The sequence below is a fragment of the Lathamus discolor genome, chromosome 2, assembly GCF_037157495.1.
Source record: "Lathamus discolor isolate bLatDis1 chromosome 2, bLatDis1.hap1, whole genome shotgun sequence".
Taxonomy (NCBI): domain Eukaryota; kingdom Metazoa; phylum Chordata; class Aves; order Psittaciformes; family Psittacidae; genus Lathamus; species Lathamus discolor.
In genome coordinates this window covers 35,387,723-35,404,347 of record NC_088885.1, presented here as the reverse complement: position 1 = coordinate 35,404,347, position 16,625 = coordinate 35,387,723, and the positions used below count along the sequence as shown (strand labels likewise).

Below are 16,625 nucleotides of genomic sequence, written 5' to 3'. Positions count from 1 at the left end.
ATACATTTGCACTGGTAAGAAATGCTAACCAATCTCTAATGTAAGTCACCTTTTAAATTATGTTGTCAGCTGTGTCAATAAAAATTGATTCTGATAAATGACATGTATGAATAATGAATGAATTTGAGATTTGAGCCCAAATTACTTTTCACCCAGAATATGTAACAAGATGAAAGTTTTATTCTGAAAGCAACCTTGTGTATTTCCACAGGCTCTGAGTTCTTTGGATGAAGATGACCCAAACATTCTGCTAGCTATTCAGTTATCATTACAAGAATCTGGCTTGGCCATAGATGAAGAAACTAGAGACTTCCTAAATAATGAGGCATCTTTAGGAGCAATAGGTACCTCTTTGCCGACAAGATTGGACTCTGCTCCCATAAGTATAGATAATCCAAGAGGCGCTTTGAGCAGCTCTGAGCTGTTAGAACTTGGTGACAGCCTGATGAGACTAGGGGCAGGCAATGATCCCTTTTCAGCTGATCGTCTTCACTCACACCCTTGCAGTGACATAAGAAGTGGATTATACTCAACATCCAGTGATGCCGATTCCAGCAGTCAAGATCCCAATACCAGTGAAAATCTACTTGGAAATATTATGGCCTGGTTTCATGACATGAACCCACAGAGTATTGCTCTGATCCCCTCAACAAGTACTGAAGCAGATGAGGATTCACAGCAACCCAGTACTGAAGATGGGTCAGCAGGTCAACCAAATCTTACAGACACAAGGCTGGAGCCTCAGGAGGAACATGCACTATTTGAGGATGCACTCAAAAATGAAGGCACAGGAACCCAAACAGAGGAAAGCACTTCTGAAGAAAACATTATTCCAGGTGAAATGGTATCACAAAGTGGTGATAGTAACAGGGAGGTAACAAGCATGCTGGATGCTTCAGGAGATGCTTCAAGTCAGACTCCTCAAGCCTCAAGTGAATGGATTGAACATGTGCATCTGGTATGAATAAAAACTAAATCTGGAGTAAATGAATGGCGGTGACAGATGGTACAGTATGTGGAGTAAGCATTATGGAGGCTTTGATCCACATAATTACAGCTCAGCTGTAACCACTGATGTAACATCGGATATTTAGGAGTTCTCTTGAATTGTAGTTCTTCATAATAATGTGAACCTTTCAAGGAATATCCTTTGCATTTAATTAGGTAGTACTTGCCTTTTTGCTCACAAGAGGAAGGAATAAGTAGGTTGTACTCCACATTCCTAATACAATGCAGCATCTGTTTAGCCTTAGGTTGATGATCCTTAACTTGAAAGTATGGATTAAAGACTTACACTGGTTATTTTGGTTGGTTTTCCTAAGAAATAGTTTATTCCATGTTTTAGAACTCATTCTTTCACCAAAATAACATTTAGCAGTTTGTTTGCATTTTGTTTTTGTTTTCTGTAACTTTTCTTTACTCATTTTTCCTTTTCGTTAGCAGTGTGAACGGAGGTATTTAATGCTTCTCCTTAGTACTGCTCCAGGAACAAGTTTTAGGGGATATTCTTTCCCGCTAAAATCAAAGATTTTTTCATGTCTATTTACAGTCCAAATGTGCCAAACTGTGCATAGTTAACTGGCAGTAGCCTAACAAAACAGTGCAGTGTTACTCTATGAAACTAATCCCACAATTCTTAGCAGTGAAAGAAACCACTGGGTAGCATTGCTTCTCTAAATTAAACTGGCATGTGTTGCCATGGTGACTGCATTTAATTAAATGTAGCCTGTATCTTAAGTTAATAAAACCTAATGCTGCTGTTAAACAGTTATTTTAAATATTAAAATACAGTGAGTTAGCCATAGCTATGCTGTATTTTAAGAGACACTTTAATGGAAGTGCAATCATAGTTCTTTCTTTTCATAATTCTACAAAGCATTCTATGCACTAATAGTGCAATTACTTTTAATGATAACATTTTATAAAAATGTAGGAATACAGAATTTTCATATATCAGCCAGTCCCACAGTTAAAGTTCAAATAACGCATTCTGCTCAACATGTTACGGTGCCTTTGCCTAACCCCAACTGGATAGTTGCCACAGTTAAACAAGTAATTCAAATTCAGTGTCTGTTCTGGAGTAACTATGCTATTAATTGCAAAGACCTCCATAAAACCACCCATGGCCTTGCCTTTACAGTAAATAACTAAATGTTCAGTCAGTGTTTTCGCATAAACAAAACACTGCTAGGTATTTGTTCTATTGCACAATACTCATTTGCTGTGTGATTACTGTTTAGTGTAAAAAAAATAAAAGTAAAAAATAAAAAAGCAACCACAAAACCCCTTTTCCTAGGTGTTGTACCGTGAAAAAATAAAAAATACTGGTTTTAGATTTGCTTAAAAGCATCAATCTGCAGTTAGTGAGATACAATGGTACAGTATGTAATTACAACTAGAGTAAGTTGTTCAAATGGCTGTTTTAATTACATATAATCAAAACTTGTCATAACACAAGCAAATTACATACACTCCATTTTAAGTTTTGCTTAACTGTTACCAGAGATTTGTTGATATGATATAAAAGTTTATTACTACTGAGTGTGTATAGGCAAGTGTCATAATAGCAGAGTTTATGTATTGATTCCTGTGAGTTCAAGTGAGTGTTTTGGTAACTAATTCATGCCAATCCAGCTTTTGAACCTTGAAGTTGCAAGGTTTGTATTAGTAAAAAATTAAATAAGAATATTTTACCCTTACCCATAAAAACCTTGTTCATTTTGCAAGCATCTTTAGAGAGAATGGAATAGAATAGTCTCAAATAACTTCAACTTTTCCTCTAGCTGCCCTGTTCCTGAAATGATAAAAATCCTTTGGATATCTTTGAAAAATACCTATTTTAAATTGTTCTATGATATAAAATCCTTCAACTAAAACAATTCTTGGTGAACGGTCATCATGAATTGGTCTGAAAGTTGTTTGACTCACATAGCTTCCTTGAATTGTAATTTCTGAACAGAAAGATTCTCACAAAAAGATCATGTATTGCAGTGAGATGTCTTGCAGAGTTACAGTAAGATATGTAAGAATGCTTTCTGTGAAGATTGTGAAGTCTGTGGGTTCTGGTTTTTTGTAATTTGGTTAGGTTGTGCAGTATATCCATTGTTTCCGTGTTACTCTTATGAGCATGAAATTAGCCTATTAAATTTGTATTTTCTTGGTACTTATTTTAACACCATAGTCATTGACTTTACAATTCAGAAATAAAGTTTGGCAAGACTATTTTGTAAACCTGTTAATTTTATAATGTAAAAAATTACTCTAACCTTGAATTGTTATTTGCACTTTCATAGTCTATACTTGATACATTCCCACTTTATATACAACTAGGATACTACAACCATGTAGATGTTTGGCCAAATGAATGCTGTTAATAATATGTAAAATTCTTTGATTAAACATTTATTACTTAAACTAATTCCATTCTGTCTCGTTACATCTTAGACTTACTGTAGCAGATTAAGACTGATGACAGACATTATTAGGATATGTTCAGTCCCATGCCAGAGTAGCTGGGGACCACATAGTAAGTTGAATGTTTTGACTTGTAAGTATAACGTACCTATATTCATTAAGCTTCTAAAACAAAATCTAAAATAGACAATTTTGTCTTAATTGCTCCAGGAATATTGTGTACTTGTTTTTTGTGAAGAGTAATGCCTTGTCATTACAAATGGTGCTAAAGAGAGTGGGGGGGCTCATTTTTCAGGCAGATCCTGTTAATTAGTGTTACTTAAGTGCCACTTAATATCCAGGCTCCTTTTTTGTTACCAGGAAATTCCAGGTTACGTTAACAGGCACTAAACTATTCTGTTAATTGCTACAGTAATTTAATTAGCTTCCTCCGACAAGACAAGCATGCCAAGATGCGGGAGAGCTTCTGAAGGCTAATGTATGAAGTTGGATTAGTCACTGCAAGGCACTTTCCATCACCTGCTGCTGTGGTATCACTGCATATGCTGTAGTCAGCAAAGACTACTAAGATCATGAGTATCACAAGAGAGATTTTTGGGTTTATGGCCGCTAAAACATACTAACAGACAAATCTAAAACATAGGTTCTGAGGTGTTTAAAATCACGACAGCATGCTTCAAAATTAGACACCACTGCAGCCCAGTTTCAGCCATCCATTTATCAGGGTAAATTTCACCATTGCCTTCACCTCCTTTTCTGCCCCTCTCCCAGCATGCACAAGGCATCCCACTGTAATACCCAAGAGGCTCTAAGAATGGAAGCCAAGCATGGGTGTGATGATAGGTAGTTTCTTTACCAAAAATTGTCTAGACAGTCTACGCAGAATTAGACAGTACATTCATTATTATCCTTACTACTCTTCCGTAGGCCAGACAGGTACAGAAACTGGGAAGATGTAGATATGATGCAAAACTGAGGTAATTTTAACCATCTCATCCTTCTAACTGAAGAGTAAAGCACAAGATGTGCATAAAAAGGAGATGGATCCCCTGCAAACATTGCACAAACCTGTGTTCGCTGTCAGTCTTTGTATGAGGACAAAGCTTGGCTTTCTGCAATGGTATACTTCCGTTCCACTTCAAAAATAAGCAAGTAAAGAAGTTCTACTGTTCTCCAAATATATAACATCACAAAACAATTTAAGTAGTTCATAAAAAATAACTGAAAATAGAATAATGGAGTAAAAAACCATGTTTCCTATCTTCACTGCAAAGCCCTTTTTTCCTCAGCTCTTCATAGATACTTACTGTTACATCTCACCAACAAAAAGTTAAAGTTAATTGTTAACAAGATGATAGTGTTCTTTTAAAATTATGCTGCTCTTGACCTTTACAGAAATCCTTTCTGCAGTGAAATACAGACTTGAGAAGGTGTTTTGCATGTTTGTGGGTTTTTTTTTTTTTCTTTTAGATCATTTGTGTGAATATCCAGATAAATGGAATACAAGCAAGAAAATATTGAATATATCCAGATAGATGTCCAGTACTGCAGATGCATCATCTTCAGCATTCAGATGATAGTGGTATTTTCATCCAAGCAGAAGCATCTTTTCCACAAGATACCAGAAAAGAGATGGGGAATTTTATCTTGGGGGTTTTACGTAAGAATTGTTCACTATGTAAGAATTATTTACGTAAATAGTTTTAAGGAGTATTTATCAGTTTATGAACCCAGGGGGTTTCCTGTGAGCAACAGTGAGTATAACTATGCAAATTATTCATCAGTTATATTTTGGCCCCTGTAACTTATGCTCTAATTATCAGATCAATTTTATTTATCATGACCTACTTGAAAATAGATCTTACTGGGACACCAGCATTTTTACTCTGCAGAGGCCAGAGGCAGTCTCTACCTTTTTTAGCATGGCAGTCCATGTAGCCAACATCATCACCTTCAGGGATGCAAACAAACAGCAATGTCATCTTAATTAGCCATCCGAGATTCACTAAAACAATTGTAAAGACTACTAGGATTTGTACATGTTATAGTAGAAAACTTCACATTCTGCAATTTAAGAACAAATATAACAAACAAAACTTATTTTGAAAAAAAGTATTTGAAATTTCTGGTCAGGCATCTAGACTTGGAGGCCCTCCTGACCATGATGTCTTTATGTATAATTCAGCAGCAGACACTACTTCAGGTAACAGTTCAGGGTTTTGAAGCTCATACAGACAATGTTACGGAGCACAGCAGTCCAAATTCTTCTTGGCTGTAATTTAGCCATCCAATCCCATACTGTGTTGTTTTAGATTAATTCTGTCCTGGAAGGCAGAAGAAATCAGTAGTTTCTTTAATGATCTAAATAAAGACCACATTTACTCTATTTGTACAAAGTGAGCACAATATACATTGCACAGAAAGGAGCTTTAGGATGTAGGCCTTTATGATGTCTATAATGTTTATTCATTATACAAAGAGATATGTAAGAGATTTAGATGAAGTAACTTCCCCTTGAATAGAGCCAGGCTTGAGGGACTTTTGCACTTTTTGCTACTATATAGCTTTTCTCTGCAATTGTGTTAGATATTAGATATACTATCAAAATACTGAAGACTATGTTTCCAATAAGAGGTAGCCTATTTGTAGTTACTGTTAAAAAAACAAAGGACAAATCATTTTTCATAACTGATTTTATTCTTCTCTGTAGGCTTAAATTGGAAATCTTTACACTGAAACAATAGCGATTTGTTAACATAATGAAAATGTGTCCTCTCATAATTTCCTATTACATTGCTATTTTCATGCCTGTCAGCCCTTCTAAGTTTTGCAATGTGCTGCAAAGCTTCATGGAAAATGAGGTATACTTGTAATTGCCTCGTACTCACAATTACACTTGCTGTTGCAGGATGGCACAAAGAATGCCAAAGGCCAGAGTGGCTGAGGTCAGAACCGGGAACAGTTCAGGGACTACAGTGAAGTCCCACTGGAAATACTAAATGAAACTCTGGCTCAGTTTATTCCTTGCTACAGCAGGTTCCTTTGGCTAATGTATGAAGAGAGAAAAAGTCGAAAAATTATACCATGGGCCTGCCACCGCTCAGGAACTTGGAAAGGCTCCAACTACATGGCTCCTTGGAAACTGGGACTCCCCATGCAATACAGAGAACTACAGCCACGGAAGGACTTGAGCACCACTTTAAAGAACGCAGCTGAGACTGCATCAGAAGCAGTGGGGCTTCATAAAAACTGCTACAGTGACAATCCCATGTAACCTGTTGACTGAAAAGGACAAACTTCTGGTTTTGAGCTATAGAACAGTAATAAACTGGCAATGGTAAATAACTGAGGTTGCTTTGCACTTCATATGAAACTTTCTACAACTGGCAGGTCTCCTTTATATAGATTTAGTAATTAATTAATTAATTTTTACTGATTAATTAAAGTCTATATGAGTAACAAGTTAATTTACATGCACAGTGGGAATGTGCATGTTGTGCCTTCAGGCATCTGTATTGGCTTGCAGCTGTCATATTGGCTTAAAATGGAGACATGAAAACATTCTGTAACAAAAATTGTGCATAAAGAAAATGAACTCCCGTAGTCACAGTTACCAGCAGTACCTACTTTTGTCACTAGTGCAAAGAGAGAATCCCAACATCCTAAGTGACGTGGTTACCCAAGGACCACGTCATTGCATCACCATTGGAAAGGCTAAAACTAAGCCTGAAATGTGTTTAGTGGCATGCAATTTGGCTGGAACCACCACTTCAGATCCTGATCGAGGACTTACCCCAAAACTGATCCAAGATCCTCAAGAACTGTTGCAAATGAAGCACAAATAGTAACCTCTGAAGATAACCTGTTAAGCAGGAAGTGTGTACAACAGGATCCCTGTTTGCAAGAAGACATAATAGTGAAAAACTGTTAGTTGTTACCAAAATACGCCCTGAGAACCTGAACTGACAACATATGACGAGTGCGGAAGAGCTGACTTTTGTTAAAAAGTGCATTTTTGCCACTCCTGTATCACAGAAGCATTTTAGACTACAAATAAAGTAACTCGAGAGACAGCTTTAATGTTCTTTAAGAGAACAAAGCACTTGTAGTCATGGTATGTTATCTCTGCTGTTGCATTACCTCGCCATGTCCCACAGGGCCAAAACCCAAACCTCACAAAGTCGGGAGTTAACAGCCCAGGAACTAGGAACAACTTGAAAGGAGATTGCAGTAAAATAGAGTTACGTTCAAAACAAGGAAATAAATTTGGCACCTGAGACAAGAAAGGCAAAGCTGGTGGAGGAGTGCAAGAGGTTAAGTGCCGCTGCCCATGAGTCAGTACCAACCCAGGCAAGCCCTCCAGCCACTGCATGAGGGGAGCATCTGTAAACAGATCCCTGCAAATAACCTCTATTAATTATGCAGTTGTTACCATAGCACCAGTGAGTGAAATACCCTCTATTTTACATGAGTTTTCTTTTAAGCAAGATCATCTTCCTTTATCTAAAAAATGTTCGTTACTAAAGAAGATGATTTGTTCCTTGTGTTCACTGGGAACAAGTAAAAGGAAATCAACTCAACTTCCACCAAAGGTTTAAATGCTTCCCAAGGATGAAGGCTGAGTAAGGAAATTAAAAAGCTGCAAATCCTCACGCATGACTGGGCATTTCTTTCATGACATCAAACTAGAGAAATATCTACGTGGCATTTAAGTGGCACTGGTGTGAGGAACGACTGTTACATCCATGGTTCCCGCATTTAGCTCTGATAGGGAACCGAGGGTCCGCGTGAGAGGGAGTGTTGGCTTCATGACGGCTGAAGCTCCTGTGTGAACCACTGTCACTGTCCTCCTGAGCCATGACAACATTTGCATCCCTCTCCTCTGATTTTCTGGCGGTAGGAAGGGTGACAGCTGTGCACCTTTGGGCGATGGGGTCTGACAACCCTCCGCAAACAGGAAAGGAACAGGTACCAGCGGCAGCCGCTGTGCCTTGCTACACTCTTTGGCTGTCCCGCTTGCCTGCCGCCGGCTCCCACCGGGACTGCTCTCTTCTTCAGGGCTTCTGCTGAGGCAAGAGATGTGCCCTGCCTGGAACACGAACGCCTTCTCTTGGCGACTGAAGCCAGCGCCCGCTGCCTGCCACTTCTGGCAGACACAGCCTTCACGACGCCGAGACACGGACCCCCATGGCGCTCCGCTCTGCCCTTGAAGCCTGCCCGGCAAGCCGAGACCCCGACCCCGACCCCGACCCCGGCTGCAGGGGTGGGCCGCGCCTCAGGCAGCCTCCGCCAGGGCCCACGCGCGGCTGGCCCCGCAGCCGGCGGTGCCCCGCGGGGCTCGGCGCGGCAGGCGCAGGGCCGAGGTGAAGCGAACGGGCTCGGCTGAAGCCCCTGCCGGCGGCGGCGAGCGCCCCGCAGCCAGCAGAGGGCAGGGCCGCAAGGCAGCCCGGCCGCTCCTCCCGCCGAGCCGCAGCCACATCCGCCGCCGCCGCCGGGAAGGGAAGGGAAGAAGGGGCCGGCGTCGGCGCCGCATCCCCGCCGCCGTCTCGGTAGCCGGGGCCGCGGGCCCCGCCGCCGGCCGCAGGATGCCGCTGGGTCTGAAGCCGACGTGCAGCGTGTGCCGCAGCACGTCCTCCTCCATGTGGAAGAAGGGCGGCCAGGGCGAGATCCTGTGCAACAACTGCACGGCCCGCTCCGCGCCGCCCGGGCCCGCCGCCTTCGCCACCACTTCGTCCGCCGCGCAGCACAGCAACGGCGGCGGCGGCGGCGGCGCAGGGAAGCAGGTGAGGGCGCCCGGACCGAGTTCCCCGCGTGGTGCCTGGGTCCCGGCGGCCGGGGCAGGGGCGGCACGGCCGTGCTGGCGCCCGCGGCAGCGCCCTCCCTTGTGCTTATTCGGCAATTTCCCCCCAAGAGCAAGCAGGAGATCCACCGGCGGTCCGCGCGGCTCAGGAACACCAAGTACAAGTCGGCGCCCGCCGCTGAGAAGAAGGTTTCCACGAAGGGCAAGGGCCGGAGGCACATCTTCAAACTGAAGAACGTAAGGCGCTGCCAGCGGCGCGGGGGGCGGCGGGCCCTGTCCCGGCCCTCCGGGGAGGCCTCCCGCGGCCTTGGAGCACAGAGCGAGCTTCGCACCGGGGGCACCCCGGATCCTGGGCGGGACGTGGTTATAATCGCGGCCGCTTTATTGCTGGGTAGCACGGGCACGCTGGGCTGTGGTGCACCGGTCCGCGCGGCGCCCGGGCCTTCGTGCTCGTTTCCTGAGGGAAGGAGCTGTGTGTAACTAGAAACAAGCGAAATGAGGCCTCACGGCTCCGCTCGAAATCCCCGGAGTGGAAATGTTGGCTTTATTTCCGATTTTAAAGTGCAAGCGTTTGAAGTGTTTGCACCTGGTTCTTTGCCTTTACTACCAGAAGGTAATGTATCGGCATGTGGGCTAAAAGGGAAAAAAATCCCTCTGGAGTTACATGTTTGGCCTGCTTTAGTGCTCACGATTTTGCATTTCTGCATTATTTTTTCAGCCCATCAAGGCTCCTGAATCTGTATCCACTATAATTACAGCAGAATCAATCTTTTATAAGGTACGGTTTATGAAATTTGTTTGCAAAAAAGACCTTGCTGTTCCTCTTTCCAATTTCAGGAATTGCCACTGATAATGAAAGCACTGAGGGTGCTTTCCTGTGCTTCCTTGCCTAGCAGATGTGGAGGATTTTGCTCTGCCTTATATTATTAGGTTGTCTTGCGGGGTAGTTTACTACAGTAGTTTACGCAGCTGTCATTCATTGTCCCATTTTCTTTCAGGAAAGAGATGGATCTGGTTTCGTTAGTGATGATTGCAGTCAGGGTTTTTAAATCTCTAACTTCTGCTTTTGTGCACAGGTCGAGCAGAAGAGACTGTAGCTGGTTACTTAAATCTGTGTGATGTTTCCTACCTTAATCGCAGAGAATGTTGCCTGTAGAGGGGATGGGTTGTGCTGCCCTAACTAGTCTAAACTGGCCCCTGTTCAAAGCCGAATCCAAGCAGCCTCCAACACCCTCGCAATAAGATCTGTTGACTACTGCAGTGAAAGCAGAAGCAGGCCTTCACACATGCCTGAGAGCATTTTCACCAGCATGATGACAAGGTGTTAGTGTTTCAAAGTTCTGAAATGTGCCTTTGTTTCCTGGTAGTACAAACCAACTGTTTGAAATGCCTTTTCCTCCAAAGGAGAGGTCAGGATAGCCAATCGGAGACTGCACAGCAAGAAGAGAAGTGGTACGCTGGGCTGTATATGCTGTGGGTACCTGATGCTTCATGTGTGGCATCCCAGATGAATCTCTGCTGTTGACTAGTTCACAAAAGAGTTAATGCTTTTTCTTGTGTATTTGGGGGGAGAGGAGGGTTGTTTGTTTATCAGAAATTCCAAATAATTACGTCAGAAGTCTTATTTAACCCAGTCTGTTTATGCAAAACATTTCTATTGTGGTACTTTGCTGTGTTGTCAAGGAGGTTGTTTGGGGGTTTTGTATTTGTGCTATCTTAAAACCCTCCTGGCTGATTCTTGGCAAACTCTGATTTTGATCTGCATTGTGCAGTCACTGCAGTGTGCTGTGCAAAGCTATTATAGCATGAAGTGAGTTGCCTTCGCTGCACAGCCTCACACATCACAGAGCACCATAGAAGGAGGTGGATGTGTGTTTTGGGATTCCTTTACATTCAAGTGAGTGAACTTCATACACAGACGGCTGCTTTCCCAGCACACACAGGGAAATTACCTCAGTTACTTGTTCTGGAAGGTGGTGTTGCATCCTCCTGCTTACAGAATGAAACTGTCTCCTCTGCATGCTCCCAGGCATGGGGTGACCGCACACAGTGTTGATGACTGCTTAGGTGAGACAGTACTCAGCCACTGTTCTTTTGCATGTGGCTGAATCAAGGCTGTCTTTCAAGATTGGGGTAATTTCAGATAATTTAAGATACTGGTACTTAAGAGATGAATCATGATTGCGAAGTGAAGCTTCTAAAATCAAACTGTTTAATTATTGCTTGTGTGTCTTCTAGGGTGTATACTACCAAATTGGAGATGTTGTTTCAGTGGTTGATGAGCAGGATGGAAAAACATACTACGCTCAGATCCGTGGGTTTATTCAGGACCAATACTGTGAAAAGAGTGCTGCGCTCACCTGGCTCATTCCTACACGAGCCAGCCCCAAAGACTGTTTTGACCCAGCCTCCTATATCATAGGTAATCTCTAAGCCTTCATTTTATACAACTACTTACATGTGCCAAGACTAATGCAGAGTTGGTTTACTTTAAATGAACTTTTTAGATTGTCAAGATTCGCATTTTAGACCCTAATCCTGTAAGCATCTCATTTACTTCAATAACCTTTATCTTTTTTATGTATGTAAAACGATGAGCGCTGCTGCAGTGAGTGTGATTACCTGAGTGTTTGTGCTCATGAGCGTAATTATAGTCTTGCAACTTTAAAGATCAACTTAATACTCCATAGGTAGAATCAAAGTTATCACAGTATAAACCTGATGTACCAGTCTAAGCTGTTTCTTTAAAAATTACCTGAATCAGATGATCTCCATCTTGGTTGCTTAAAATACATAACAGTGCAAGCACTGCCATATAGAGTGTTCTGCTGTTGATTATAAAATGAATAATAATTCAGAAAAGTCCTTTTGACAGGCAGGCCACAAATAGTGTCTGTTTAAAAAATATTGACTAAAGTACTTCATTGAAATAAGTGACCGCTTCAAATGCAGGGGGAGAAAGACACAAAAAGCAAAAAATAAAAGGTAGAGGTTTCTTCTTGCCTAGTATTTGAGGCTACTGTCCCAGAGAAGTCATTGGTTGAAAAGGCACATTCTCCAAGGGATATTGGCTGCTGTTGAGTGTTTTTAAGTAACTAATTCCTGCATTTTCCATTTTATGCCTTAAAATTTTGTCTTTGAAGATTATTTCTTTTTCCGTAGGACCAGAAGAAGACCTCCCAAGGAAAATGGAATATTTAGAATTTGTTTGTCATGCACCTTCAGAATATTTCAAATCTCGATCGTCTCCCTTCCCCACTGTTCCCACAAGACCAGAGAAGGGCTATATATGGACTCATGTGGGACCTACTCCTGCCATCTCCATTAAGGAAACTGTTGCCAATAATTTATAATTTGTTAAGGAACACTTTGGACACGAGTTACTTTGGGTGTATTCGCAGGTCTGTGAACCCCATACAGGAAGTTTAAAAGAATTATAAAATGTTCATTTTACTTTATGGATAATGGTATTTATTTTAAATTATATCCGATTTTTAAAGTAGAAGTTTTCTTTCCATTTCATGTGTCATTTGTGTGCTCTGTTCTTCAGACGTGATTGCTCATTTTGGGGAAACCCACAAGCATCATGTTAACTATGGTGAGCAAAATTCTGAAAGCTGCCTTTAGTGTTATTTTCTAACTTATTTTCCAGAAAAGGGAGTTAAAGACAAACTCTTAATTATCCAGCACTTTGTGTACTTATTTTAGTTAATCGTGACTGCAGTTCTTGTTTACCTCTTGAATTATTTAAGACTAGCTTCAGATAAGCACTGAGCTTGGTCAGGGATGCAGTTAACAGTTGTCTGTTACACTGGACAGGAGCAATCTTTGTACATTTCTCTTCTCAGACAAAAATCTATCATCCTCAAGGCAGTGCTCTGTTAAACAGTCACCTTTTAAGGGGATTCTGTTGCACCGATATCTATAGCTTCCTGCTGAACTTTGCTTATCTAAGGGGATATATTTATTGGAAAGCTGGTTGTAGATTTAAAGATTAATGATATTTGGCTTTGCCATCCTGGCATCCCTGTGGCATAAATATATCTTGTTTCCTGAGCAAGCCAGCACTGACCCATGACTGGAGTTTCACATTCTTACTGTGAGTGTATTAGCTTGGTCTCTTAAAATTCATTTTGAATTGTTGGGGGTTTTCTTCAGTCTTTGCCATTAATGATGACAAGAAACGTAGCCCCAAGTAATTCAAATGAAAAAGAATTGCTAAGGGAAGTAAAGACTCATTTTATATATTGACAGTCTGAGTAGTACCCATGGAAATATTTAAGTAGCAGAACAGGCAAAATGCCACATACTAAATAGCAATGGTAAAGTTTTCTGTACTGAAACTTTTACAAGCCAGTCAGCTCCAAACACTCTGAGATGGGCTTGTGTGGCCCAGATTCGCTGGGGTTGATGGCTACAACAGTTGCACTAGGCTTGTGTTTAACTTCATAATAAGCTTTGATTTAAGATTAAATGTATTTTGAAAGTCTCAAGTAGTGATAATTTTAGTATGGTGGGACTTGTGACAGCAGGAACCAAATATATTGGTTTCAGTCTGCAGCCTTAGTTCTGCCCTCTTCAAAGACAAGAAAGAATAGTCAACCTTAAGGGAGTAGGTGCTAAACTTAACTTAAGGGGTACTGTCAATAGTTAAAGATGCTCAGAAATTAGCATTAGATGGCTAATACAGAGTTAAGTAACTTCAGTTGCTGCATCCATGAGATGAGGTGTGCACCCATGTTCGGTGTGTTGTAGCAATTAATCCCAAAGTGACCTTGCTCCTGATATTCTCCTTTCTCTCACTTCCTCCAGATTTCTGTTTTGCTGATTTATCTATCTTTATTAAATTGACATAAAACAGTAAAAATAACTCTTAAAAGGTATGATCAGGGGACTGGAGCACCTCCCATATGAAGATAGGCTGAGAAAGTTGGGGCTTTTCAGCCTGGAGAAGAGAAGGCTGCGTGGGGACCTCATAGCAGCCTTCCTGTATCTGAAGGGGGCCTGTAGGGATGCTGGGGAGGGACTCTTCACTAGGGACTGTAGAGACAGGACAAGGGGTAACGGGTTCAAACTTAAACAGGGGAAGTTTAGATTGGATATAAGGAAGAAGTTCTTTACTGTAAGGGTGGTGAGGCACGGGAATGGTTTGCCCAAGGAAGTTGCGAATGCTCCATCCCTGGCAGTGTGCAAGGCCGGGTTGCACAGAGCCTTGGGTGGGATGGTTTAGTGTGAGGTGTCCGTGCCCATGGCAGCGGGCTTGGAACTTGATGATCTTAAGGTCCTTTCCAAACCTAACTATTCTATGATTCACAGTAGCCAGAGTGACTCCCTCTACTGAATGTGTTCCTTCCTTTCTCTGCAGTTCGCAAGGTTTTCACTTGGGATCACTGTAAAGTCTCTGTGCTGGTTATGCTTTGGCGTGATCCATGGCGCTGTACTCTTCTGTTGGCTGACTTCTTTAAAGTTCAGCAGCTTTCTTTGTCAAATCCTTGTAGGAAGAGGGAAGAAAATGATGCTCATATTCACTCTTGGGTTTTTGAGTTTCTACAGTTTACACCAAATGAAAAGTACTTGCTTGCCATTTGCCTTTTGTTTGTCAATGAACTGTAATATCACAGGGACAGTTTAGAGAGATACCAGTGTGTGGATTGTGATCTGAAGTGTGTTTCACAGAACAACCTGCTGATGCATAGGTCTCAGCACCCTTCTACATCACACAGCAGGTCATACTGACTGCAGGCTTGCCTTAGTAGTTTGAAAGCTTGAGCAAGAGAAAAGAGTTTGGAGCAAGATAATGTCTTATTCTCATGAAAAATAGTATGTTGTATAAATATTCTACTTCTAGTAGCAAAGAGCAGAGCTCAGGTACAGGATAGAAAACCTGGAACTTCTGTAGGAGGAAGCAAAGAACTGTGAGCACTGCCACCATGAAATGAAAGCAGAAATGTCATCCTTCGCTGCATTTGTATCACCAGCAGCACTAACTTTAAGAAGGGTGTATTCTGATCTGATTTCAGAGGGAAAAAAAATGGATAAAGAACCACACTGTAAAAGCTAAACTATCAAATAATGTAGGTAATGTAAAACAAAGGTGAATCTGCTTCAGTTCTGTTGCTCACCTAAGAAAGGAGGTCTGCACTCAAACATTTGTTCCATTTGCTGCAGGGTGATACACAACCAACTGATACTCCCCCTGACAGAGTGATTACAGGTATTGCATGGTATGGGGTAACTCACATTGGTATATCTAAGGAAGTGCACATGGAGTTGCTTGAAGTGTTTGACATAGTCGTGTCTGTCAGTGTTTTCTGGGGACACCAAGCACAGTGAGACTGTCTTCAGCTGCAGCTGGCCAAAGCATTCTGAACCCCCCGAAGATCGTTAGGGATGGTGATTAACAAGCTAACATCAGTGACGTACATAACGATAAATCCTGAAATTGCTGCAGCTGAATTAGGTCCCTTTTGCTCCCTTTTCAGGTCTGTCAGACGAGTATTTTGTTGTGTATAGAGATAGTCACGGATACTGCTACAAGGACTCTCAAGATAATAAAGGCATGCGGCAAGAGAACCAGATGTCTTCTTTCAAACTGCTGTGGGCCTTCCTCTTGTCAATGAGGCTTGAGAAATAGGTAAACAGCTGCAAGAGAAAACATCTAAAGGAGCCTCTCAGGGTTTAATACTTAATTTGATATGAGAATATCTGAAATACAAGGAGAGGGTAAGAACCAGGACTGTTCAGCCTGGAATAGAGAAGGCTCAGGGTGGAAAGTATTCACTTTACATCTCGAACACCTGTCTGTATCTGCATGCTAAGTCTTGTTTGAGATCAGAGAGATCTCATGAACATACAAAAACATCTCGCCATCAGCAAAAGTTTAGCAAAATTTTACTATCACCTGATTCAGTACTTCAGTATTCTGATTAAAATACACAGTCCTTAACAGAAACATGCACAACCATTATACCAGTGTTTCAGAATTTCATAATTCAACAACTGTGCAAGTATGTATCAAGACTCACTGATTCCACTGACACATAGCACACTTGAAAATGGAGTAAAACCAAGTGCTGTGCTTCACGGGTGAATTTTGCTATATGCAGGAGGTCCATTTTCCTTAAAATTCAATTTTGCGAAGTTGACTTGTAAGATTATTAATGCCAGGTCACAGCATTAATAATCACTTTTAATAATTAATTAGCACACATAATTAATAGAGTGTTATGCAAGGTTACAGGCAAAAATACTGAAGTCATACACACCTGCAGTAACCATAAGCCTGCTGAATTACGTGAAGTCATTACATGCATGTATGAATTTAATAGCAAGCATAGTTTTTAGCAGGGAGACAGCTTTTCCTGGTGTGGTTGAATGTTTGGCTAAAGAATCTTTCTGGACTGCATAAAGC

The 16,625-nt window shown here is 41.6% G+C and overlaps 2 protein-coding genes and 1 long non-coding RNA gene across 6 annotated transcripts in view; 2 read left to right on the top strand and 1 right to left on the bottom strand.

Annotated features, from left to right (window-relative positions):
* The window catches only part of ANKIB1 (ankyrin repeat and IBR domain containing 1), a 95,521-nt gene extending 92,103 nt beyond the window's left edge, over positions 1–3,418 (top strand). For all 3 annotated transcript variants that reach the window (XM_065666380.1, XM_065666382.1, XM_065666379.1), the window contains exon 20: positions 212–3,418. In XM_065666380.1, coding sequence (XP_065522452.1) covers positions 212–964 — 753 coding nt within the window. In that variant the 3' untranslated portion in view covers positions 965–3,418. The remainder of the gene's footprint in view (positions 1–211) is intronic.
* Positions 2,406–8,650, bottom strand: LOC136007909 (uncharacterized). Its single transcript, XR_010609904.1, has 2 exons — positions 7,208–8,650; positions 2,406–5,738 (listed from the first exon to the last, which is right to left on the bottom strand). It is a non-coding gene; the product is annotated as an uncharacterized LOC136007909 (long non-coding RNA).
* A 255-nt stretch (positions 8,651–8,905) lies between these two features.
* GATAD1 (GATA zinc finger domain containing 1) lies at positions 8,906–12,731 on the top strand. Of its 2 annotated transcripts, XM_065666385.1 has the most exons (5): positions 8,906–9,197; positions 9,326–9,451; positions 9,933–9,992; positions 11,453–11,636; positions 12,377–12,731. In XM_065666385.1, exons 1-5 carry the CDS (start codon positions 9,000–9,002, stop codon positions 12,565–12,567), a joined length of 759 nt encoding a protein of 252 aa, XP_065522457.1. In that variant the 5' UTR covers positions 8,906–8,999; the 3' UTR covers positions 12,568–12,731. The 2 variants fall into 2 exon arrangements, with proteins under 2 accessions (XP_065522457.1, XP_065522458.1); XM_065666386.1 differs by lacking the exon at positions 9,933–9,992.
* Positions 12,732–16,625: the final 3,894 nt, after the last annotated feature.